Source organism: Staurois parvus, unplaced genomic scaffold (genome assembly GCF_062004578.1).
Source record: "Staurois parvus isolate SC_StPar_1 unplaced genomic scaffold, SC_StPar_1.0 ptg000686l, whole genome shotgun sequence".
Taxonomy (NCBI): domain Eukaryota; kingdom Metazoa; phylum Chordata; class Amphibia; order Anura; family Ranidae; genus Staurois; species Staurois parvus.
The window spans coordinates 576,453-604,375 of record NW_028318482.1 but is presented as its reverse complement, the minus strand read 5'-3'; the positions used below and the strand labels follow the sequence as shown (position 1 = coordinate 604,375).

Sequence of the window (27,923 nt, the reverse complement as noted above, 5' to 3'; positions counted from 1 at the left end):
CAAAAATGCTAATCCTTTGGCAGACAAAATAGGTCCCTTGTATGTATTTCATCTGTGTATTTAGCGGGTGCCTAAAATGAAGCTCTAAAAACGATAACCCCCACTCTGTTCACCAGTTACACACTTAATATATAGATTATTAATTAGCTTTATTGGTTCCTTTCCAATGCAGAATATATACACACCAATTAGCCATAACATTATGATCACTGACAGGTAAAGTGAGTAACATTGATTATCTTGTGACAATGGCACCTGAAAGTCGGTGGGATATAAGAGACAGCAAAGTGAACAAGAGTTCTCCCTGAAACGGATGTGTTGAAAGCAGTAAAAAAATGGGTAAGGCTGCTTTCCACACTGATCTGTTTTTCTTCCACTTTTGAGTTAAAAATGTATTCCATGTATTCCTATGGAACTCTTCAGAGTGACCTCTTGTGGGTCCGGTGCATATTTTTTTTTTTTTTTTAAAACCCCACTTGCTGCATTTTTGGTGCGGTGAAAAAAAAGAAGAAGAAGGACACACCAAAACCACACCTACATTTCCTGTAAAAAACGCACTGCAGACATAGCAAAAACACATATTAGGTATTGCCGCAGATCAGTGTAAAAGTAGCCCAAGCATAAGGATTTGAAAGACTTTGACAAGGGCCAAATTGTAATGGGTAGACTGAGTCAGAGCATCTTCAAAACTGTACCTCTTGTCCAAAAGTGGTCCAAAGAAGGAAGACCATTGACAGGGTCATGGATGGCCAAGTCTAACTGATGCACTTGAGAAGCAAAGGCTGATCCATTTAGTGTGATCTAATAGAAGAGCTACTGTAGCTCAAAATTGCTGAAAACATTAATGCTGGTTCTGATAACAAAGGTGTCACAACACAGGGTGCATCACAGTTTGTTGTATATGGTGCTGCATAGTTGAAAACTGGTCATGGTGCCCATGCTGACCAGTGTACACAGCCAAAAGTGACTACTATGGGCACATGAGCATCAAAACTGGACCATAGAGCAATGGAAGAAGGTGACCTGGTTTGATAATCATGTTTGGTTTTTTTTTCCCTTTACGTTATGTGGATGGCCAGGTGCATGTGCATTGCTTACCTGGGAAGGAGGTGGCACTATGGGAAGAAGGCAAGGAAGCAGAGGCAGTGATTTGCTTTGAATAGTCCATGCCTTGATGGGTCAGGGCGGTTTTGGTGACAAAAGGGGGACCTAGTCAATATTAGGTGGATAGTCATAATATCATGACTAATCAGAGTGTATCTTTAAGGCTGTGGGGAAGAATTTTCACCCAAAACTAAGATTTGGTTTTAAGGGTCAACACCAGCAAGAAAATCACCATATCCACCCAAAAACAAGTAGTCAAAGTAGCAGACTGAACATAAAAAACAGAATTGCGCTAGGTGTTACAACCTGGTTGACACACACAAAAGTATGTATGTATGCATATTTTTTTATGTAAATGAAGTCCTTGGTAACACTTGCTGCTTATGTGTTGGTTCTATTCTGCTTTGCATTATGGAAAGGTCAAATGTTCATACACACATCTAGAAGGTAATGTCCCTCAATTAAAATTCACATTTCAGGCATATGCACTTAAAATGCACTTCAATGATGCCACAAGGTGATTAAATGCAATTACTATTCAATTTAGTGAACTGCAATCCAGTTTACCCTAATAAAACTTGGGATAGGTTTGAATTAGTCTGTCATTATAGTGCATGGAAAGTGATCTATTTTAATCAAGTAGATAACATTTTAGAAAATCTTTTTACTGCTTTCTGAAAAGAAATTTGTAGTGACTTGTTCATTATAAAATGTAATAAAATGTGTAAACTTGACTGTGAAGCTGTATCACTTTCTCTCTGTACTAAAATGTTCGTAATTTCAGCAATAAAACCACATCCTGCTGTTCCATTATACGAAGTACAAGCAATTAACAATTTTGAATTGCTTAGAGCTCATTCACATGAGCAAAGGGATCAGTATACCCATGTAGAGGGTTGTGTTCATCTGCCTGCGAGGTGCAGGTGGTCTGCAGAGCCTGTACATGGGCTTACATCCCCGAGTGTACATTAGTGCAGAACCGATGCATGGTTCTGAACACAGTCTTCAGAGCCTCGGTGGTCCTACACAAAATGTACACTGGGGGGCTGTAAGTGAAGATCCATGCAGCGTTCAGCCTGTCATTGATTTTAACAGACTGGTTGCACCACCCAGGCAGATAAACTCTCTGCATAATCTGTTCCGAGTCCTTACATTGGAAAAATCTTTACAATGTAGCTCCAGAACAAAGCAGAAGAGGAAGATAGGGGATTTAAAAGAAAAGTTCATCTTTAATCCCTTCACGCCTAAGGGTAAAACAAATCTAAATGCCTAAGCACAATTATGCAACGTTGACATGTGTTAGTAAAACTGTACATATCATCAAAACTACTTTGTACATTGAGGTGAATTATACCGCGTCTTTTTTCAGGATAAATTGGGCTTTCATATGGTGGTAAATGGTAATGGATATCTCCTGATTTTTTTTTTATTATCAAAGGAAAACTGGCCCAAAATAGTAAAAAAAAAAAATTTTTTTTATTTAGCTGTGTGTTTCTTGTTACTACCATAACCTACCACAAAAGAACAACCCAAAATAAATTCTCCAGCTCTTGACGATCGCAGTGATACCATATATGTGTATGTTATTTGTACCTGTAGTACAGCCCAGAAGCAATTGTGCGCATTTTGTTTTTGTCTTTTTTTTTTTTTTTCTACCTAAAAACACACTGACATTGCCACCGACACCTTTTTTTTTTTTTTAATCCTGACCTTTGACCCTGACCTAAACAATAACCCTGGCACTGAACTAGATCAAACCTTGATCTAGGTATTTCTTTATTTTTTAATATTTCTTTTTCTTTTTTACAAACATTTTTCTCTCTATGCCAGGAGTTCGAGAGATACAATGTATCTCTTCTCCAATCACAGAGAGAGAAAAAAACAAAAGGGGGCAGGGCTGCACAGTGACTGATCACTGTGATAGCCAATCAGAGGCTATCACAGCGATCATGTGACCCGGAATCGGGGGTCCTGATCGTTAGAACGGGACCCAGGGCTCTCAGTGACACCGCGGTCTTTGTGCTGGGAGCACACAGTGTGGCGTGCTCCCAGCACAATGACAGGTAAGCAAATGTGCCGGGCCACGGAAAAAAGCCCAGTTCTGTGAGGCCGCATATTTGTGTGACGTCGGCGTCAAGAAGTTTAAAAAAATGTGCATTTGTCATTTTTTGTTTAAGGTAAAAAAAAAATAAAAATGTGCATTTACCATTTTTTGTTTTGGGAGCCTGGAAAGCATCGCACCAGCGAACAGCAGATTGCAGGTCTCCTGCACACCTGTCAGTGTATCTGTGTGCCTGTACATCATATGGCCAGGCAGATAATGACAGGAAAAATGAATGAACTACTGCAGCACTGTGGTAGTTAATTGAGAACTACAAGCCGACAGCTGCAAAAGGCTGTTAGTACTAGTAGTTTTCCCATTCACAGAATAACGCAGCCTGAGCCCTGCATGGCCAAGTTTATTTAAAATTGTGACAGCTAGCAGGAGGAGAAGATCCCCCACTAGCTGTCACAATAGGGGATTGGGGTGAGCCAGTCCTTGTGTAACATGTTACACCCTGAACATGGGTGTAACATGTTACAAAAAGTGAACTTATCCTTTAACGCTCTAGGTATCTCTCAGTCATTCCAGCAATGCGCATCATATGTACATTATATTGCCCAAATTATTAGGAAGCCTGCCTTTACACGCACATGAAATTTAATGGCATCCCAGTCTTAGTCTGTAGGGTTCAATATTGAGTTAGTCCACACTTTGCAGCTATAACAGCTTCAACTCTTCTGGGAAGGCTGTCTACAAGGTTTAGGAGTGTGTCTATGGGGATGTTTGACCATTCTTCCAGAAGCACATTTGTGAGGTCAGGCACTGATGTCAGAGCAGAGACTGTGAGCCAGGCCTTCTCATCCAATTCATCCCAAAGGTGTTCTATCATGTTGAGGTCAGGACTCTGTGCAGGTTAGTTAAGTTCCTCCACCCCAAACTCGCTTATCCATGTCTTCGCGCACCAGTGCTCAAAGCAAGGTCCATAGTCATGTTGGAACAGAAAGGGGCCATCCCCAAACTGTTCCTACAAAGTTGGGAGCATGAAATTGTCCAAAATGTCTTGGTATGCTGAAGCCTCAAGAGTTCTCTTCACTGGACTAAGGGGCCAAGCCCAACCCCTGAAAAACAGCCCCACACTATAATCCCCCCTCCACCAAACTTTACACAATCCAGTCAGGCAAGTACTGTTCTTCCTGGCAACCGCCAAACCCAGACACATACATCGGTTTTCCAGAGAAGCATGATTCGTTACTCCAGTGAACACATCTCCACTGCTCTAGAGTCCAGTGGTGGCGTACTTTACACCACTGCCTCCGACACTTTGCATTGCACTTGGTGATGTAAGGCTTGGATGTAGCTGCTCGGCCATGGAAACCCATTCAATGATGCTCTCTACGCACTGTTATTGTGCTAATCTGAAGGCCACATGAAGTTTGGAGGTCTTTAGCTATTGACTCTGCAGACAGTTGGCGACTTCTGTGCACTGTGTGCTTCAGCATGCGCGGATCCTGCCATTTTACATGGCCTACCACTTTGCGGCGGAGTTGCTGTTCCCAGTTGCTTCCAGTTTGTTATAATACCACTAAAAGTTGACCGTGGAATATTTAGTAACAAGGAAATTTCCCAGATGAACTTATTGCACAGGTGGCAAGCTATCACGGTACCACGCTTAAATTCTGTGAGCACCTGAGAGCGCCCCATTCTTTCACAAATGTTTGTAGAAGCAGTCTACATGCCTAGGTACTTGTTTTTGCATATGGACCTTATCTGTTTAGTATAAAATCAACTCCACATGAGAATATCAGTATAGGCGCTGGTCTCAAAAAGCCTCCATGATGTATACTAGAACAGTGGCCAATGATGGGATGGCTAGGTAGAAGGTGCTGCTGTTCTTCAATACCTCCACTGGGAAATGGATAAGAATCTGTAACATAATACACCTGTGGCCATGGAGGTGATTGGAACACCTGAATCCAATGATTTGGAAGGTTGGACCAGTACAGTGTATATGATGAGACTTCACCAGCATTCCATAGTGCAGCACAGGCAAAGTTCTGCAGCAAGGGTTAAAAATAGTGACAGCTACAACTGAAGAAGGTATGCCGGGGTAGCGCTGGGGAGCACAGCATAACTGAATCAGAGGCCCCTTTACAAATACAAGATCACATTGCCCTAAATAGGCAAGATGATCATCTTTTTAAGCATGTTAAAGTTTTCTCAAAATCATCTGTGAAGGAAACCAAAACACATTTTAGAAACCAGCTTTGCAGTTTCTATTAAAAGGATAAGTTCATCTTTCATAACATGTTACACCCATATTCAGGGTGTAACATGTAATGAACGGACTGGCCCCCGCTTCTCCCCACTCCCCATTGTGACAGCTAGCGGGAGATCTTCTCCTCCCCGCTAGCTGTCACAATTTTTAAAAACCTCGGCCGTGTGGGGCTCCGCCCACATCACTTTATCCACAGTATGCTGTGAATGAGAACACTACAGGTTCTGACAGCCTTTGTGGCTGTCGGCTTGCAGTTCTCAATGAACTACCATAGTACTGTGGAGTGCTCAGGTAGTTCATCGAGTCTACCTGTCAATAGGTATCTGCTTGCCTGATATACTGCCAGGACCTGAACAGCGCCAGTGATGTGCTGATCGCTGATGCAATGCTTTAGAGGGTCCAGAAACAAAAAATAATAAATGCACATTTTTTTTACCTGCAAAAAAAGTGCATTTATTATTTTTTTGTAAAAAAGGTTAACTAATGTTTTAAAGTGTTACTAAACCCAAAACCGTAAAATCAGTCTGTATATGTAGTAGAGCATGCTTGTGATACGCATGGTGGAATGTAAGGGGTTAATCCTCTGCATTGTGTAAAAATGCGGTTTGATCCTGACTTCTCTGATCCTCCCCTTCTTCCAGTGTCCCCCTCTTACCTCCTGATGAGACATATTGTGTGGAGTCCCTCTGCACATGCTCAGTTTAGTGTGTATTGCTAGAGAGGTTTTTTTTTTTTTTCTTGGGAAAGTGCATGTCATCAGCACAGGGCCAATCAGCACTGTCCCGACAGAGGTCAGGGGTTCTGCATACTCTACAGCAAAATTAAAATTCCTCCTACAAGCTTTAACCAGTGCTCTACTGAAGTCACAAGACTGCTCTAACTGCTGATGAGAAAAAAGGTATTTAGCAGTTTATATTTGCTAAAATTATTGCATTTCCATGTTTGGTGTACTGTGTGAGATCAGATATAGTGAATGCAGGGTCCTGGGTTAAGTAATACTTTAAGTAATCTTTTAAACCTTTATGAATAACCCTCTGATAAATATAGGTTTCAACACTAACAAAGCCTTGCAAATTGTCACAGCCCGCTCAGCTACAAAAAGGGAAAAAAAAAAATCATACAACTGGTAGGCATAGATGCTGAAGATAATAATATTGTATTTTGTATTAGGCCATTTGCTGGACTATATGGCTATGTAAAAGAACAAACTGAGGGCGGAAAGACAGCAGGAAAACAGGGCCAGCTGGCAATTTGAACATCTCTAAATGCTTCATTATTCATTCACTGACAATTCGGAGTTTTAACAGCATTTCCTAAAACAATTATAGTGCATTATTCACGTTTCATGGGGTCAGACATATACTTTGATGCACAATATAATGGTATATAACAGCAGTGTCCTGTAGACAGTACTTTGCATGTGCTTATAAAACACTGTGCAACAAGCCTCATCCAGAACGCCAGTCAAAAATAGCTGCATGCCTCCCAAGACCCAAAATAAAAGAAAAGAAGTAAATTAGTTCTGACAGAACTGAACCACTTGCAGGGGGAGTTCAAACAATTTGATGGCTGTGCTTCCATCAATTACAAGAGTGCATAATCAGAGCAAATTGTCCTTAGAGGAACATGACTTTTGGGCAATGTGTATAATGGAGCTTAGAAAGAAGACAAAAAAAGAGAAAAAAAAAAAGCCTGAAACAACATAATAAAGAACCCTTTAACATTAGCAATTTATTACTCAAAAGAGAAGACCTCCTATCATGCAGAAATCTCAGAACAGCAAACAACTGCAGGGCCTTGTCACGCAATGCTAAAATGCAAAGTGCTTTGTAAATACACACCCAGCATATCACTAAACAGGGCAGCACAGTGGGTAAATGGTTAGCACTTCTGACTGGCAGTACTAGGGTTGTTGGTTCAAATCCCAACCACGGCACCACCTGCCTGGAGTCTGCACGTTCTTCTTGTGTCTGTGTGGGTTTCCTCCAGGTACTCCGGTTTCCTCCAACACTCCAAAGACATGCTGTTAGATTAATTGGATCCTGTCTAAACTGGCCCTAGTTTATGTATGAATGTAGGTTAGGGACCTTAGATTGTAGGTTATGTGAATGTACAATATACATGTAAAGTGCTACATAAATTGACGGCACTATATAAGTACCTGAAATAATAAACAGATGCCTACAACTGTGAAAGTACACCACTGTGTATCCAGTGAACCCAACATGTATGTAAGCTCATGACAATTTTTTTTTATTTTGTTAGATCTGTGAGGGGGTACAAAAATACCTGTTGACCCCAGCAGAAATCTATTGAGCTTGTAGCATCCTTTGAGCAAGCATTGTCACCCTAGGACAGGTAGAGTGTAACTGACAGAATCACCAGATAAGAATGAATACTACCACATAGAAGGGCCAGTAAGCTGCAATATAAATACATTTTTGTTCTTGACTGCAAATACACTTTAATGGTTTATGCTCTCTTTCTTTTGTTTGATCCTTATACAATGGGTGCTGCTAAGTATGCAGGTACTGTGCTTTCTTATCAAGGCTTGTTCACACCGGGGAAGATTTAATGGCCAGTGGAAAATCTGGCGCAGCTTCCATGTTTTAGTTCTCATGCACACTGGACATTTTTACAGTGGCTGTTTTTGGCATTGACTTTTTTTTTCTACAGCTAGTAAACCCCCCAGCATGTTATCCTAGGTGTCCATGCACATATAGACTGTGATCAACATTTTTTGGCTGGGACATTGTTTGGCTGGAAAAAACCCAGGACTAATGGGTTTCTAGGAGTTTCGTAGCTGTAAAAACGCTCTAACGCTGAAAAATGTGGCAAAACACAGCAAAAGCAGTGTTTTTGGATTGTTTTTTGACCAAAAAAACCCCCCAAAAAAATGTAAAGCGTGGGAAAAAGGCGATAATGCAAAAAAAAAAAAAAAAAAAGCTGAAAAACTCACGTTTTTAACGTGACTTTACACAGCTAATGTTACCAGCGTTATCAAAACGTCCAGTATACATGAGGACTTATTGTCAAAGTTTAATTGAACAAGCTGAGGTTAACCATTTCAATACCGTGCAATTTTACACCTTCCTGCCCAGGCCATTTTTCAGGTTTCAGCGCTCTCACACTTTGAATGACAATTGCGCGGTCATACAACATTGTACCCAAACTAAAATTTTATCATTTTCTTCACACAACTAGAGCTTTCTTTTGGTGGTATTTAATCACCACTGGGGTTTTTATTTTTTGCTAAATTAACAAAAAAAGACCAAAAATTTTGAAAAAAAAACACATTTTTCTTTGTTTCTGTTATAAAAGTTTACAAATAAAGAATTGTTCTTCATAAATTTAGGCCGAGATGTATTCTGCTACATGTCTTTGGTGAAAATAACCCAAATTAGGATGTATTTTTTAGTTTGTAGGAAAGTTATAGAGTTCACAAACTATGGTATAGATCTGAATATTGATCAATCCTGAAGTACTGACAGTTAATCTAATTTCTTGAGGTCCAAGAATGTCAGAACAGTACAGATATCCCCCAAATGACCCCTTTTTGCAGAGTAGACAGTCCGACGTACTTCATAAGAGGCATGGCGAGTTTTTTGAAGTTGTATTTTTATGTCATAATTTTTCGGAAAATGAAAAAATTAAAAAAATTATTTTCACCATTTTTTTTTTTACATACTGTCACCAGTGCAGTACAGCGTCATCATATAACTGGCATGGCAGTTAACAGGGACACTGACTGGTGACCGTATGAAAAAAATATATATATATATTTTTTTTAAAATTTTTTATTTTTTTATTATATTTCATTTTTTATTACATTTTTTTTTTATTTTTTTTAAGATTTTTTTTCATATTTTACTATGACTAAAGTAGTACAATGTTACCATAGTAACACTGTACTACTTTGGGGAAGTGATCAGTATTTATTTATTTATTTTTTTTTTACACAATTTGCTTATAGCAAAGAATTACTTTGCTATAAGCAAGCATTTACCTGAATGAAATCGATTCATTCAGCTTTTTTTTTTTTTTTTTTTTTGTGCTTAGCTGTGATTTGGTCACAGCTAATCACATGACATGTGCATGTGATTAGCTGTGACCATTCACAGCTAGGCACTAGTATACAATGGATGGCATCATGAATGAAGCCATCCATTGTATACAACTGTCATGTGACCTGCTGTGATTGGTCACAGCAGGTCACATGGTACCAGCAACTGGAGCCGGTACTCGGATCTGTCATCGGCCGTGTCCGAGGTGCACGGCCCGTGACAGATCCCGCTGCTGCGCCGCTCTGCATTACCGCAAACGGCGCATGTGCGGGAGCACGCCAAATGGCGTGCACCCGGAATGAAGAGGCACATCTGAAGCCGCCAAACGGCCATTGGCCGGGCGGCTAATGGTTAAACACTGACTGGCTACCATGCATAACTGCACCAGATTCTGAGTGATCCAGTTTTAGTAAATCTCCCTCATTCTGTCCATTGTGCTGCATTTTTCTGGACTTCATTACATGCAAGGTGTGAAAATGTTTCTATGTGTTCTGTTCACACCATACATGCTTGGTGGCCTGCTGAACAGAACTCAACTCAAAAGACATGGTGTAAAAACAAACACTCTAGAAGGAACAACATATATTCTGTGTTAAATGTTGTATGTAAAATACTGTTTTAAAGGATAGGTTCACCTTTTGGACAAAAATAATAAATGCACATTTTTTTTGCAGGTAAAAAAAAAAATGTATTTATTACTTCTGTCCAAAGGAGCCTGGAAAGCATTGCACCAGTGATCAGTAGATGCCATGCAGGTCTCCTGCAGACCAGTCAGAATATCTGCTAGCCATACGGGATGTACGGTCAAGCAGATATCCCAACAGGAAGCTTCAATGAACTACCACAGCGCTCCACAGCGCCATGGTGGTTCATTGAAAACTACAAGCCAACAGCCGCTAAGGATGCCGGGACTTGTAGGCACTCATTCACAAAAATTTGAATGAATGGCGCGGCCGTGTTTTCAAATCTGCTAGATAATACAGGAAGAAGTTTTCCCATACTATCTGTCAGAGTCAAGGGGGGCAGCAGGCGCTGCTGCGGCTATGGGAACATGTAACATGTTCCACCCTAAAAACAGGTGGAACATGTTCCAAAAGGTGAACTTATCCTTTAAGTAGATTATTAAAAATGGATATACATCAGGTTGTAAAACAAATAATAAATATACAAAACCTATGACAAACTCTCTTTAAGCAGATTTCTCTATGAAAAGATTCCTCTTGAAACCACACCTTTTTGTGTACACTAAGGAAAAAAAAAAAAAAAAAAAGATAAATGCAAAATCTATGCTCCATGATTAAACCATCAGCCACAGTCCAGCATTGCTGTTATGCAAAGACAGGATATTGCTGTAAACTATAATGTATGTAACTTTGTTAGCTTTGTTAATATTTAATTATAATCAGCCTGTTTTGGCAAATTGCTTCAAAAGCTTTTTACACGGGTCTTCTGGGAAGGAGAAACTTCCTTAAGAAAATGCAAGGTCTGCGACCAGAGAACCGGAGCCCACATCCACAGATTTCATACAGGGTTTTCCCTTACTAAACTAGAAAGTACTTTATGTGTAGGTCATCCCTTCATACAGGGCCCATTTACACCATTTACACGGTGAAGGGTACTTAAAAATGACCACTGGTGATGTAGCATCTTTTATGCCACCATAATGCCCAGCTGGGTCACTCCAAAGGAAGTCTGCAGATGTGGGAAGTGCTGGTGTTATGGCACCTCGTACCACAATTCAACACCTCCTGCGCTCACGGACCCAGATCTGTAATGGGCTAATGGAACAGTACTCTTCAAGAGTATGGAGATTTGTCCAGGACCGATCAAAGACTGTGCAGCCCAATCAAAAAGCTGGGGAAGCTCGATACAAACTGTAGTGAAGAGCAAACGACAGTGCACCAACCTTGAGCATTCCCTCAGTAAACAGTTAATTGATTTAGGAGATATACTCACAAACATAGTAGTAAAACAAGCATGTAAAGTCCAAAATTGAACCACACGATAAGGAGACCCGTGCGCATCCCATCAGAAGGGGAGATTTTCAGAGTGATGCTGATGCGTTTCGAGGGGGGAATCCCTTCATCAGAGCTCTGCGCAAGGGTCTCCTTATCGTGTGCTTCAATTTTGGACTTTACACACTTGTTTTACTACTAAGGAGACCCGTGCGCAGAGCTCTGATGAAGAAGGGATTCCCCCTTCAAAATGCGTCAACATCACTTTGAGAATCTCCCCTTCTGATGGGATGTGCACGGGTCTCCTAATCCTGTGGTTCGATTTTGGACTTTACATGCTTGTTTTACTACGTTTGTGAGTATATCTCCTAAATCAATTAACTGTTTACCTAGGTAATGTGCAAAGTTGGTGCGCTCTGTCTTTTGTTCTTCACTACAGATGGCACCTCGTACATTTACATCCCATTCTTAGTGCTAGGCAGACCACTGTATAGTGTGAGGTTTTTTGCGGTTTTAATATTTTAAATAAAGATTTTTACACTATGAAGATCTTTTTTTCTGTGCCGCTCTATACCAGAATTCATGTGGTGCAATTGAGATTTACGGTTATTCCCTGGGGGATATACAGAATTTACTCAGCTCTTAGGGCTTCGGTCACACAGGCAGTACAGCCACATTTTTACCAATCCACGGAGGCCACTCGGGTGAGTGCACACTGCTGTAGCAATGTAGCAGATAGAGTTTTGATAGTGGTGCCACTTGTCGAACTCACCAATTAAAGTCAATGGGACCTGGCCAGAACCACGAGTCAAAAGCTTGGCTCATGGTTGTGGTATGATAATATTGCATGCTGAACACCTGGTGGATCGCTTTACAGCAGGGGTGGGCAACTGTGGCCCTCCAGCTGTTGCAGAACTAGAAGTCCCATGAGGCATTGCAAAACTGACAGTTACAAGCATGACTCCCAAAGGCAGAGGCATGAAGGGACTTGTAGTTCACAAACAGCTGGAGGGCCACAGTTGCCCACCCGCTTTACAGAGTAGTGGTAGGGATGGCCACAGTGTGGACCTAGCCTTAGACCTTAGGCATTATTCTTAACCTCTTGCCGTCCGCCTGCTGTTTATAAACGGCAGGGCGGCGGCAGTCCAGGGGCGGGTTGCCGTTCATAAACGGCACCCGCCTTTTCTAGCTGTTAGCTGTGCGCACTCCCTGGGAGCGCGCACCACCGCGATCCGGTGCCCGCTGTGTCCCCCGGACACAGTGAAACACCGATCGTCGGACGGGACCTCTGTACGAGGTCCCGATCATGTGATCACTGATTGGCGAATCAGTGATCACATGCAAAGTAGTAAGCAAGATGTCACTTGTGACATCATTGCTTACTATGTGTGAAATCTGTGAATGATCACAGAGGTCATATGGTACAAGGCTATTCACAACAGCCTTGTACCATGTGACAAGCTGTGACCACTCACAGCTCACTCAGTAATTCTCAATGACTGCAAGAATGCAGACAGAGAGAAAGAGAAATGATTGTTTTTACATCCTATATGGGTGTAAAAGCAATCAGTGAAAAAAAAAAAAAAAAAAAAAAAAAATCTTCATCACCCCCCACAAGTAGTACAGTGTCACCATGGTGACACTGTACTGCTAGGGTGACAGTATGTAAAAAAAAAAAAATTTAATAAAAAATAATAATATAAAAAAATAAAATAAAAATGTAAAAAAAAAAGTTTAAAAATTATAATTTTTGGTTATAAACTAATTTGGATTTTTTTTTTTTTTACTAAAAAAATAATGGAATAAATTTTGGCCAAGATTCATGATGAAATATTTATTTGCAAAATTTTATTTAAAAAAACACTTTTTTTCAAAATTTTTGGACTTTTTCGTTTACATAGTAAAAAAAAATAAAAATCCCAGCCGTGAATAAATACCACTAAAATAAAGCTTTATCTGTCTCAAAAAAATGGTAAAAAATTCATATGGGTACAGTATTGCATGACCGCGCAATTGTCATTCAAAGTGTGATAGCGCTGAAAGCTAAAAATTGCCCTGGACAGGAAGGGGGTAAAAGTGTCCGGACAGGAAGTGGTTAAATAATCCTTTGTATCCGATGAGTGGTTTGCCTCTGGGGGCTATTCTGGAAGAAGTGGATGAAGCACTTGGCACTGTTTGGAGTCTAAAATTAGTACTGTACCACATTGAGGTCATATGCAACCCCAGAATTGGGCAATTTCTATGGTGGATGTACTCTTGTGGAATATACTTTTACATGTACCATACATATACAGTATATGTACAGTTTCTGCCCACATACAGCAGTCATTTGTAAAGTGTATGCTTCAAATCACTTAACCATTTTTCCATCCAGCTAGTTTAATCACTGGAAATATTTTTTGGCAGAGTTGCCTCATGGAAGGATGCAGACTCTTTGTAAGCCTACTAAGTATACCCTCTTTCTTACCGAGGGAGAGAGCAAAGCATGGGTGTCACCAGTATGACTTGGAAGCCAAGAACAGGAAGGAGATGGGGCAGTGGCACAAAGTCTCCATCCTCTACAGCAGGGTTGTTAAACTGGTGGCCCTCCAGCTGTTACAAAACTAAAAAGTCCCATGAGGCATTGCAAGGCTGACAGTTACAAGCATGACTCCCAAAGTCAGAGGCATGATGGGACTTGTAGTTTCGCAGCAGCTGGAGGGTTAACAGTTTGACACCCCTGCTCTACAGTCTCTAAAGTTTTATCACTCACCTTTTGCTGTACAATCTCGCAGCATTGGGTGCGTGACAAGACTAAGTGCATTAATTAATTTTACCAGGTAAAGCAGTTCAAATGTTTCCCATTTCCAGCTATTCTTTACACCATTTATCTGGATATGCCTTTTAACAAAGCTTGAAGGGGAGGCCACCGGAGAGACAAAACGGTTAACATTTGGTAGCTGAAGCAGCAGATCTGGGAGCAATTGCTCTCTAAAACCCTCCCAGACATTCAAGGCTGCACAGCTGTTCCCTCCACTGAGCAAAATACCAGAGTGCAGTCCTAATCTTCCTGGGCTCGGATGCGTGAAGGTAACTTGGCCCAAGCCAACATTTCCTGGCAAACTCTTTGATCCGGCCCAGCATACTACACAGCGATGGGGCTCCGCAAGGGACTTTTTTTTTTGGAAATGCGATGCTGGGTATTTAGATTTAGAGAACTAAGCTTGCATGAAACAGGTACACAAAAGGGGACAAAAAAAAGAAAAAAAAAAAAAAGTGATAGAAATGCATTGTGGATAGCCATTTACTGGTGATGTTTTAGATTTGGTGTATTATTTAAGAAAAATGTTTAATAAGTGTGTCAGATTTCACTGCAAGTTACTCAAGTAACAGGGTCACCAGAAAAGTGGGAGCTGGTCCGCGCACATGCCTTAGTGAGGCACACAACATGCTTGATTATGCAGATCTCAGTTGCAGCTCCAGAAGTGGAGCATTGGCCCTGACCCTCCCATACCTCATTACTGGTCTGCGAGACGGCATAACACAGCAGGGTCTCAGCCACCCCGGGGGGCGTCTGGCTCCTGTGCATGAGATTCCAGCATCTTTGTGTGTACAGATGGAAAGGCTGAAAGCTGCTACAGCTGAACAAAGCATTGAGTGGTAGTAACATTCAGGGTAGTACGTAGCCGAGGATGAATGCCTGGAATGCAGAGTTTTTGTGTTCCAGGAATTGGTCCCTGGGCGCAGACTTTCCGAAACGTGTTAGTACCACTCAGCACAGCTTTCAGCATCTGTTTTACAGGCTGTAGGCAGCAGAACTGGATGATGCACCTGTAGCTTACGCAAGAACACCAAACTCTCATACATGGGGGCTGAACACCCAGTGAGCATGAGGCCTACAGGACCAGCAGTGAGGAGAAGGTATGTGTAGCATGTCTAGCAAACCAGTTCTCCCCTGCTGGACTACTGAACACATCCCCCACCTCCATTTCCATAGACAGGAGCTTTGTAGCCCAGCACAGTATAACTAGGCAGGGCTGACAACACTGCTTGAGATTTCAATTGTGGGGAAGGGATAGTCTTTCAAAGTGGGGAAGGGTTGGAGCATTTTTCAGGTTTTTATTGCCATCTGGTTTCTCACTGGGGAGATTTAGCTTTACATCCAGTTCTCCTGAAGGGACAATGAGGAATTGGTAGTGTATTGAGGAAATCATATTAGTGCCCTCCCTCCTGTATGTATCTTCACAGTGTTAGCACTGTAGAATACTTTATAGCCTGGTTTAAACTGTCAGTCTAACATTACTGCCCTCCTCTGCACGAGTGTTCTATAGGGAATTACTAGAGGCCGATATAAATGACTTGCTTAAAAGCAATTAATGTTTACAGAAACTACTGCCAGATATTTTTTCAGCTTAAGCCAGCCTTAGATGGATCAAAATTTGGCAGATTCAGTAGGAACCAGCCGAATGTTGATCCATCTATGGGCAGACTTGTATTGAAGTCGATCGATTGACTTCAGTACAACCAGCCTGTTGGCGGTTTTGTGTTCAATCGCTGCCAGTGGCTATAGCCGCTGGCAGTAATAGTTTTTTTCAGACAGGGAAGGCTCCAACTGTCAGAATACAATGGTGCAGCTGGAGGGATTCACCGACTGTGTTGATGTGGGGAAACTGAGCTAATTTGCATAATATATGGCCTGTCTTGTAACTAACTCCACAGTATATATTCAGTGAATAATCTGGCCCCTGGGACCAAGTTATTTATTCAATGGGTACAGCAATTTTTCCTGTTGCACAGCATAGAGAAGGTGAAGCCAGACTCCTACTATTTTAGCCCAAATGCCAAACCTACCACTGCACTTTACAAGCAAAAAATTAATAATGTAAAAAGACATTAAAGTAATTTTTATAGATTTATGACCTTTTACATTTACAACCTACAGTATTTCTACATTTCTTATATATAGCCCTGATGGAGTGTCTGGCCCCTGAACCGCATTGACTTTCTGCTATGAATCAATGTTGTCATCAAAAACTCTGTTCTTGGCTGTTTGTTTAGCACACTTATTGGTTTGTATGTTCGCCCTTCATGTGGCAGGCATGCATCACTGCTCCCTACAACAGTCAATGGTTGGGGAGTGGTTTAAGACAAACTTTCTAAAAAAAAAAAAAAAAAAAAAAGGCAAAATTTGCATAACAGCAACATTGCTGTTCTATCTGCCTAGTCTGCATGTTTTTGGGAGAAGTAATGTATTTGAAACATCTGATGGAGAAGAGAATGGTGCCACCATGTTTACATGCTTGAGATCCAGGAGGAGTGCAATTTTCAACTAATGCCTGCCCTCTTAAAATATACATTTTTTACTTATCATTAACAAAATGTCTGGTGATCCTGTCATTAAACACCTCAATCAGGCACTTCCTGTGATCAGGTGACAACACACTCCCAGTTGTGCTCCTGTGTGGTCACATGGGTTTCCAACGGAAGCTGGCAATTTCAACGAACATAACAGACATGCTCTACTATTGTCACCATGATAAAACCTGGCCTGAGGAATGCCATGCAGCCATCACTGGAGTGATGTAGACAGAAAAAGCCAGCAAAGGGACACCTGGAGTTCAGTAGCATGGAGATGGAACAAAGGATGAAAAAAGGTGAAAACAAGTATTCTATTTAAGGAAATTTATGATGCACAGTGCTTTAGCAAACTAAATCTACTTTAACTCTCCACCGCTGGGAACCTGAATAATTTTACCAGTTGGCGAGAACACCATTCAATTTATTTTAAAAAAAGATTGACATACGTCTATGCTATTTCAGTGTCTTATGCCTCCTTGTAATACAATGGATCCCCTCCTGCAGGCTGAGGTCTTCCTAGCTGGCATCTTCTTTTTTTTCATGGTGACAGCAAGACGTTCGGAGTCGAGGAATCAGCCCAGATGTGCACTGTCACTTCTGAACGCACACAGAAACTGCGACGTGTTTGGAATAAGACTTGTTAGGCAAGGGAGCTGCGATGCATGATAATGTGCACAGTGAAGCCTTACCTTCAAATCCAAAAGAGAATCAGCCCAAAGGACCGAGTGATGAAAATATGACAGGCACAAAGGTTATCGGAGGTGAATGGATCCAGAGTCCAAAACAAAGCAGGAAAATGTTTCCACTTCAGTCATTCATGGCCCTGAGGAAAACCATTATTAATTATACCTACTGTGCCGTGTAATTTTATTATTAAAAGAGGGGACACACATATTCCTTTATGTAAAAAAAAAAAAAAAAAAAAGAAATCAGTGGAAATTGACAGACATTATTTCTGCGGGTAGCACTGCATTTAAACATCATGGGGTCCTGGAGGTACATGAACAATGACTCCCTTTGTTGAGGCTGAGCTCCTATCACATGCACCCTGCTTCATGGATAAAGGAATAATCAGTCAACCAAACAAAAACGAAGGAAGATGGTTTCATATTTCCTGAGCTACAGAGGACCTTGTGACTCCTCAGTCACAATACTTTCTCCAATACTGTTTTTTCTTTTTAAATGGATTTAAAAATGTCCAGAGGATTCATGAACAAAAGTGATTACAGTTACCCAACTGTCCTGGGATCCCAGAGAAGTACCGTATTTTTAGCTCCATACGACGCACCTGACCATAAGACGCACCTAGGTTTTAGAGGCAGAAAACAGGAAAAAAAAATTCTGAACTAATGGACTGCGGACACAGTACAGGAGATGACCAGAGACTGCGGACAGTACAGGAGATGACCAGAGACTGCGGACAGTACAGGAGATGACCAGAGACTGCAGACAGTACAGGAGATGACCAGAGACTGCAGACAGTACAGGAGATGACCAGAGACTGCGGACAGCACAGGGATGACCAGAGACTGCGGACAGTACAGGGATCACCAGAGACTGCGGATAGTACAGGAGATGACTGCTGACCTTTGGGGAGGGGGGGAGCGGGTACCTGAATTTGACAGGTACCCGCTCTTACTTCCGCGGAGTTGTTCTTTGATCTTACCTGTTCCTCTATCCAGCCGCGCGCGGTCTACCCGGCTTCTGTAGTGTGGGCGCTCGGCGGACAGCCGGATGCCCAGTGCGCATGAGCGAGAAGCGCTGCGCTTTGTGATTGGTCCGGCGGCTTCTGGGATCTGTCATGGTTCCCAGGTACCGCCTTACCATTCACAAAGAGCACCGCTTCTTGTGCATGCGCACTTGGCACCCGGCTGTCACGCACACTACAGAAGCCGGGAAGACAGCGCGCCTCTGGATAGAGGAACAGGTAAAGTCCCACTGCAGAGCTGAGTGGCCGGCCCGGTATTCTGACATGGCGGCGGTGGAAATACCAGACCAGCCGCTCCATAAGATGCACTGACATTTTCCCCCCTTTTTTAGGGGGGGGAAAAAAGTGCGTCTTATGGAGCGAAAAATACAGTAGTTTATCAAACCAAGATAGGAAAGATAGCTTCTGAAGCCTCCTGAGATATGCATGTCACATTTACCAGGATGTTACAGGTTCTATTAATACAGCTGGAGGAGGGTGGGCATGGCAGTATGTCATCAAGGAATCAGGCTGCCTGAACCAAGAAGAGGTATTCTGCTATCAATGGTGTCAGCAACAAAGAAGGCGGCGCGGGGCACAGCAGGGCAGTGCTGGAACAACTGGCTGAGTTTGTTTGAGAATTGTGCAGAACAATGCCAAAAAGGTAAGGGAGGAGGGAGGTTAGGTGAAGTTTCTCTTTAAAGCAGAACTCCAGCCAAACCGATAAAATACACACAGATGGCATATATTTATGTGCCAAAGGATTTACAGTTCTGTATTGTCATGTACAGACATCTGCCACACAGAAGAGCCACTCTTTACAAAGCCTGTATAAATTCAGCACACATACGTGATTAGTACTTTTATCAACTCTGAAGGAGGGAGAGTTCAAAACCCCTCTGAAACGAGTTGGCTATATTAGTTTTACAAAGCCACACTCATTTACATATGTACATCAAGCCAAACTCATTTATTCACTTAAAACTAAACTGTTGGATATTAAAAAAAAAAAAAAAAACTTCCATAAATATACCAAAAAGAGCAACATGGATATAGTGTATGCAAAGTTAAAAGGTAACTCCACTTACACGGAAAAAAAACCGCGAATAAAAATAACATTCTATTACAATATTACTGTAGTCGCAATTGTATACGCCATTAAAATTTTCCTTTCCTTTTCAATCTGCAGTGCTGCAATTTTCTGTAAAATGCAATGCAATATGCCTACCTGGAGGCATTCTGCATACAGATGGTGTACAGAATGCCCCCGTGAAAATGTCACTTTCTGATTGAGCAATTTGCTCACCAATTTTCCCAGAAGTTTGCACTAAGATACAAGTCACATTTTTGGCATCCCTGCAACAAAAATGTTATTTTTTTTGTGAGATACTCTCAAAAGGGACATCACATCTAAAAGGGATGCAGACCCTGACAATTTCTTTAGAGCCCTGCAGCAGCTGAGAATTATAAAACCATTTTCATACAGATTCACTCCACCCATGGAGACAGACCGCTATCTCTTCAAAACAACAAAAAGGTAGGAATCTGAAACAAAGTTTGTTAAAATCCTTGTAATGTACAAAGATCACCCAGGGGGGAGGGTTTTTTCCACTCAACAAAAGCAGAGAGTTACACTTTAAATATAACGGACAAGGGTCCTAATCATTCCCTACTCCTAAAAAAATAAATAAAAAAAAAAACAAAAAAAAAAAAAAAAAAAAAGGGGAAATACTGCATTTCATAGCAGTTTTTCGCTCTTTTGCTTTTATTTTTAGGGGAAATTCCCTTATAACTCCATAGCCCAAGGGTGTCAAACTCAATTTCATGGTGGGCCACATCACCATTATGGTTGCCCTCAAAGGGCTGTTTGTATCTGTAAGAGTAGATGTCCAGAGCAACCCACCCTCCCTTACATCACATTGCACCCCCCTTACCTGCTGCTGCCAGGAAGAAGCTGGGGTGGAGCTGGGAAGCAGAATATGTAGGGTGTGGAGGAGGACCAGAAGAGGGATGGAGTCTGCTGAATGCCGAGACCAGGGGAGGTGGAGACAAAGGGGTGCTGCAGCTAAACAGAGGTGCAGAATCTGTAGAAGTTCTGTCCTCCACTCTGCTGCCAACTGCTGAGACCAGTGGTGGTTGCAGAGATGAGCCTCTCTGCATCTGCATGGAGAAACACAGGATCTGGTGGAGGAGTTCTGTCCTCTTCTCTCCAAGGTAAAAATGATGGTGGTTGTGGCAGGAGAGGTCTGAGGACCACATGAAATGGCCAGGAGGGTCAGATTTGGACACCTGTACTATAATCCATTGTCATCCAAACAGGTTTAACCATTGGAGGATTTCTCCTCTCCTCCTTTCCCTGTGACAACAATGTCAGGTTTCTAATCCCATCCTGCAACACAGACATTGGTCACCAGAACAAAAGGAGGTTTGAGTTCCCCCCAGCTGGGACAAATACAATAAATGCTCTATTCACAATTCTTGACAAATATGGGATTTACACTTTAAGAACCAGGGACCCTTCTGACGTTTTATAAACATGCCCATATCTGCAACATGTTTCAGTCCTGTCTGATTGTTATCGCTGTCAGAAGCTCGAAGTCCCACAGGCATAGCTGCCAGTGATGCAGCGAACATGCAAGCTATCCCAAAACAGGCAGCTAAATCAACCTGTAATTGCCCTGACTCTACTGCCACTTCTATTCCCCATAAAAACACTGTAATTTCATACAATTTCCTGTTCCTGGTCATCCTGATATCGGTCTTCTGCTTCTTCTCTGGATTTCAGCTCAGCGACAGGTACCTGCAATTATCATAAAGGAAAATCAAATGGTTGTCAACTGGTTCCATCGTTTTATAAATAAAGGATGAGGGTGGTGGAAAGATACAGCAGCCTTTTATGTGTGTTATCATGCTGTTCTGAAGAACAAACGTATAGCGGGAACCTGGTGTTAAAGACAATGGGGTTGATTTACTAAAACTGGAGAGAGCAAAATCTGGTGCAGCGGTGCATAGAAACCGATCAGCTTCCAGCTTTTACTGCCAAATCTTATTTGAACAAGCTGAAGTTAGAAGCCGATTGGTTACCAGGAACAGCTGTACCAGATTTTGCACTCTCCAGTTTTAGTAAACTCATCACATTGTGTTACACTGGCCCAATGGAAGTATACAAAATATATATCAAGGCTTGGAGTTCAGCTTTACTGTAATATTGCAACAGTGATCTCAGACGCAACCCTTTCCTTATCCATCCACGCACAGAAAGCCGTCACATTACTGACAGCTTATTCCTCACTTCATCAACATTTTACTTCCAATCTTCTATTGTAGAAGACTGAAGAGACAACATCATTCAGAGGCAAATGTGAGTCATTCATTACTGTACCTCTCTGCCCACTGACAGATGAGAGTGGAGTAATCATGGACTTTGACATAAAATTCATGTAATGTCTGGCTATACATACTGTAACAAGATGGCTACACAATACAGACTTGCAGGGGAAGATGTAGAAAAGTATCGGGTCTATTGAACTGCCCTTTCTCTACAGACAGCCCACATGAAAAAAAAAAAAAAATTAATCCAGTTGACGTTTATGGAAACCCGAGCAACAAACTTCCCTTATTTGCTCCCTCTGGTCTATTAAATACATCAAAGAATTTCACTATATTTGTTCAATAATTGCAAGTAATACCTGTCCTGTGTCCTCTGCACACTTCCTGTTATCTCAAGGAGTCCTCCCAGTTCTTATCTTGGACTACAAAACTATTCTCCTCTATATTGTGGAGATCAGAAGTGTGGTAGGCATTCAGTAGTTTAGAAGGAGATAACTGGGCAGGGCTGACACCATTCTTTGCTTTTTGCAGAAAAGAAAGATGCACCAAGTTGTCAGTCTATAACAGGAAACAGGTATTCTCCTCTACTTGTTCTACTACATTGCATAGCTGCCAGTCTAAAACAGAAGCCAACTGTCAGGAGTAGAGCAAGCATAGTGTTGTGTGGTGAGGCTATTTCACTGCCTAGTCAGCGGGTGGGTCAGTGACCAAGCACCCTAAACTAGGAAAAAAAAAAGAAAAAAAAAAACAAAAAACACACAACATTAAGTCACAGACTTGCCTGGACCACAAGATTTATGAATTTAATGCATTCTGCGAGACTTTTCGGATTGCAAAAAATTCATAAACCGAAAAACGCGGTTTCGCATAGGAATACATTGAAAACCAATTAATCCATTCTGGAGATCAGAAAAAAGTAAAAAAAAAAAAAAAAAAGTCTTATCTATTCAAAACTCTTTATAAAGTGCGCTTTAAAAAGGCATAAATACTGTACAGGGACATGATAAAAAAAAAAACCTGTAAATTTATTGAAAACCAATTAATCCATTCTGGAGGTCAGAAAAAAGTAAAAAAAAAAAAAAAAGTATTCTGTTCAAAACTCTACATAAAGTGCACTTTAAAAGCATAAATATTGTACAGGGACATGATTTAAAAAAAAAAAAAAAAAAAAAAAAAAATTGTAAATGCACTGAAAAACCAATTAATACTTTTGTACTGCGAAAAAAAATTCGTAAACCAAGGCATTATTTTCAATGGATTTTCATTCGGAAACTGAAAATTACATTAAACCGAGCCATTTGTAAGCCGAGGTACGGCTGTATTTGATTTGCTTCACCACTACAAAAGCCACTGGCTGACAGCCAACATTTCCTGCATTTCTGAATTAACTGCATCCTTGAACTGCCCCTTCTTTCCAAGTCTCAACCTGTTCACCACAACATTGCTTTGGGTGCAAGACATAAGCTCTCCATCGCATACATAGGTGAGGCATGTGGCACTGACAAAATAAAATGGCATGGAACAAATAGCAGCCATTTAGACGTCAGCTTTCAGATTCCAGCCACCACGAGAAAAATAATAGCCGAAGCCATATTGGTTTCAAATGTGGCCTAAACCATTAACAAGCTTCAATTGACTGCAGTTATTAACCCAGCTCATGTCTAAGTACAGCATGGAAAGCTCCCAATGCATCATGGAAGGAGAGGTCTGTTCATGGTTCAAACTTAATCTGACCATAAAGTATGCTAGTAAAATTTTGTTCATTTGTTAAATTTTCTAACTGTAAACTGTCATTCATTCTAAAATTGAATGTTAAATGCTTTCAAAAGAGTCAAGCCATTGAACGTACTAATAAAATTTGTATGAATATACTGTACAGGTGTACCTCGGTTTACAAACGCCTCAGTTAAAGTAATTTTCTGTTTACGAATGAAAATCCATTGAAAATACCTCAGTTTACAATTTTTTTTCGCAATACGAAGTGTATGTCAGTGCCGATTTTTAAATGTAATTGCCGGCTTTTTTTTCTTCACTATAGCTCACAGAATTAGCTGTCACTTTCCCCGGAGCTAAAGGAATCATGGTTTCTTTTAACTCGGGAAAAAAAACTAAAAGGAAACTCTCTCTCTTTTAGCTTGGGGGGAAAGTGATAGCTGATTCTCTGAGCTATAGTGAAGAAAACAAAAAGCCAGTAATTACATTTAAAAACCGGCACCGACCTACAGTGACAGAGACTTTTTTTTTAACTTTTTTCTGATCTCCGGAATGGATTAATTGGTTTTCAATGCAATCCTATGGGAAACCGCGTTTTGGTTGATGAATTTTTCGCATTACGAAAGGTCATGGAGAACGCATTAAAATCGTAAACCGAGGTACACCTGTATATTCCAAAATCAATTACTGTATGGTAAGCTTTACTTAAATATATATTTTGCGGAGGACAGGTGGCCACACACAGAAGCACAAGTTCCAATTTGTACAAACCTGCCAGCTATACACCGCTAAAGGGATTTTCTTACAGAAACCTCTGTAGCTTTTTTCCTCAATATGCATTTCAGGGAAACTAAAGGCAAATGGAATTTAGCTCTTAGAGTAAGGAAGCAAAATTTACCATTGGCTTCCTATCCACCTCTGGTTCAACTGGTTGCTTTTCAGCATTTCCTTTCTCCTCAAATGCTGGTCTATCTATTTCAGCCTCCTCATACTCATCTTCACCCTGATTGTTGGGGTCTTTGGCTGGATCAGCAGCATCTTCTGGAGCCTGCGTAAAGAAATAGCACCTTAAGATACACTAGAGCTTGACAATACCCAAGGCTTTTTGTTCCTCATCCTGTCTCTGAGTACATACAGTATACAATCTTCTGGTCTACAGCAACGCGTGCTTCTGGAATACCTATTCAGAGCCTGAAATACTGCAAGCTAGTCGTTCCCAAACTCTGCCTTTTACAATCACTTTACAATCCAAATATGTGCACCTTTGGTTTAAAGAAGCATTCCAGAAATGGATATTTTCGCATAATTACATTAGTCTAGCTTGGAACAACATAATTACCCATAGACTATGCCTGGGAACCCTCTAGAAGCTGGAAGTCACTGTAGTAGACACCCCTACAACAGGGGTCTCCATTAGCTTTCAGGTCCTGTGCCGAGTGGCTGCCCTTCTGCACTGTGAACACGGGGTCAGCCACTGGGCACGAGCGCCATTCTGAGAAAGCTTTGCAGTTTTTTCAATGAATGCAAAGCATTCTTTAAGTGGAGGAGGTGGAAAGCGTCGCCACCCTGCCTCTCGTCCTTCTTGAATCAGAGACCACTTTGTATTATTTGAAAAATACAAAAGCGATCTCTGAATGGTGCCACTCGGTGTTGTATGCTACAGTGATTTCCAGCTTCTAGAGCAGTGGTGGCGAACCCATGGCATGCATGCGGCAGCGGGCCCTCTTTATCAGCGCGCTAGCCAAATCGCCCAGCAGCCCAACATCGGATAACGCGCACATAGGGGCTAATGCACATGCTCATAAAGGAGTAGTGGCACCAGGTGATGACGTCACGAGACTCGATATTAATATATACACACACACACACGTATATGGACTGATTTTAGCAGAAGCCCCTACAGGCCCACAAGGTAGGAAATGCAATCAGATGCCTTTTTCTGAGCAGGCCAAAAGCTGGTGGTCCGTGGAACATTGCCCCCCCTTGTGCCAGCGGTCCGGGGAACATTGCCCCCCCTTGTGCCAGCGGTCCGGGGAACATTGCCCCCCCTTGTGCCAGCGGTCCGGGGAACTGTGCCCCACCCCTTGTGCCAGCGGTCCGGGGAACTGTGCCCCCCCTTGTGCCGGCAGTCCGGGGAACTTTTCCCCCTTGTGCCGGCGGTCAGTGGAGCTTTGTCCCTTTGCCCAATGATGTTAATGTAAGAGTAGTTCTTTCTAAACTAAAACCTCAGTATTCAGGTTTAATTGCAGTGTTTGCACTTTGCGATAAATACGGTTTGGGTTGCAGTTTGGGCACTCGGTCTCTAAAAGATTCGCCAGCACTGTTCTAGAGGAATCCCACAGGTATGCAATATGTGTAGCTACATTGGTCCAAGCTGAACCAACACATTGCATATGATCACCATTTTTCAGCCAACACACGACTGAGTACAATTCTAATTGTTCCTGATCATTAGTGGGGACCAAAGAAGTCAGTGACATCCGGGGATGATAGTGGAGACACTGTTCAGTGTTGGCTGGTAGCTGTCAAAAGGAATAGCATTTATTAAATGTCTCCTTAGCATGGGGTATTGAATAAAACCATTTATATACAGATTGTGGGCTGAACAGGTTAAGCAGCTCTAGTTATTACTTGGGATAGGTTGTAGAAGATTGCAGAGCGAAATTAAAATAAGGGAAAGAAAAGAAGAAACGCTAAACCAAATTCACACAACAGTCATGAACACATTAGGAATTTTATTTACTTGAGGCTGCAGTCATTCGTCATCTAACTGCATGCAACAGCTACTCCCAAAAGAGCAAGATAATTCTGCAGTCATTGAAGCAAAAGAAGTAAAAAGCTATGTCTTCTTTGCTTTGTCTATGCTGAACAGAATAAAGAAAATAGAAAATTGTATTTAAGCATGTATTAACTCAAAAAAGTTCCTTCTTTTGCTCTCAGCCTCCTCAATATTATGTAACAATATAAAAATATATACTAAAATAATAAAAATATAAATTATATAACAATTATTTTTGTTGCTGTGACTCGGCTTCTCATTAAAGGGTAGCTATGTTCATTCTCCATGGTCCCAATGTATGTAGGAATGTAGACACACACTCTTAATTGCTCGCATCAAATATGGACTAGGGACTATAGGATCTGTAGTGTGCATACACCAGTCTGCATGATCGCAACTAACATGCTCATTCCATTCAAACAGAAGTGAGGGGGAAAAGGAGAGGTTCAGACAAAAACACAATAAGAAACAATTTTATGAAAAACCCACTACAGGGACATTAAGTAGTGGATGTGTATAAAATTATTTTTGGAGAGGGAATTAACCTCCACAGTTTTATAGGGAAACATTCACAGCTGAGGATGTCAATCACCAGCTGTGTGCCAGAAGAAAAGAGGCTCTCCCAGGATTCCTTACTATCGCCATTGACTGTCAAAAGTGACTGCAGACAGCAGAGAAGGGAGAGAATAGACAAATTATACTGCTTTGGATTGAGGCTAGTACACACTATAGAGATATGCTTTGTTCATTTCTCATTTCAGAGGTTTAAGGATTTAAAATATACTTGTCTTTATGTACAGATTGTAAATGTGTAAGTACTTGGAAGCAGCCATACTTGCTCATTAAATATGCAGGCTCTGTGTTCTGCTTAGTAGTGCTGAACAGCGGTGGTGCCTAATCCGCTTGTGCAAGTCAAAGGTTGTATTCAACATGTTATACTTACCAGCTCTGTGCAATGTTTTTGCACACAGCAGCCCCGATCCCCTTCTTTTTGGGTCTTCTTCTTTTGGCCAGAGGTCTTGGCTCCTCCCCCCAGCCAAGTGCCCCAAACAGCAAGCTTCTTGCTATGGAGACACGCTTGCAAGCTTACTCTCGAGCCACACTCCTGTAAATGGACAGTGATCATTCACACACAGAGCCCTTCCCCTGGCTCTCCACTCACTGACTGTGAATGATGGGAGAAGGAGCGAATGGCTCCTGCTGTTGTGTGAGCCAGTGAGGAGTGGGAGACCCGGGAGAGCCGTGGCTCTCATGCACACCGCTGGAGTGAGATGTGGCTCACGCAAGTATAAAGCGGGAGCTGCAGCCAGAAGGTTTTTTGGGAGATGCAAAAAAATCTCTGGCAGTCCAACTGCATAGCATGTACCAAAACCAGAGACAATCAGCAACGGGTGAACTGACCCTTGAAATAGAAATTAAAGCAGATGTACACTGTATCTGAGCACTACAAATCAAAAAGCGCTATTTATTTTTTAATATTCAAACCAAAATCCCCCATCCATCCAAATCTCTGTGCTTTATTATGCTGAGAAATCACTTAAAAACACACCCCCTATCATTTCTGAACATGGCCATCTTGAGTAAGGGCAGATGATTCATGAAGCATTTACTTCCTGGAATCCTTCTGTGCTTAGT

At 41.6% G+C, this 27,923-nt stretch overlaps 1 protein-coding gene across 1 annotated transcript in view; it reads right to left on the bottom strand.

The window, feature by feature from the left end:
• Window positions 1-27,923, bottom strand: part of LOC149447428 (uncharacterized) — a 123,031-nt gene that overhangs the window by 1,673 nt on the left and 93,435 nt on the right. Inside the window, exons 12-13 of the mRNA XM_089652547.1 lie at window positions 24,408-24,557; window positions 21,195-21,266 (exon numbers count right to left, since the gene is read on the bottom strand). Coding sequence (XP_089508673.1) covers window positions 21,195-21,266; window positions 24,408-24,557 — 222 coding nt within the window. The remainder of the gene's footprint in view (window positions 1-21,194; window positions 21,267-24,407; window positions 24,558-27,923) is intronic.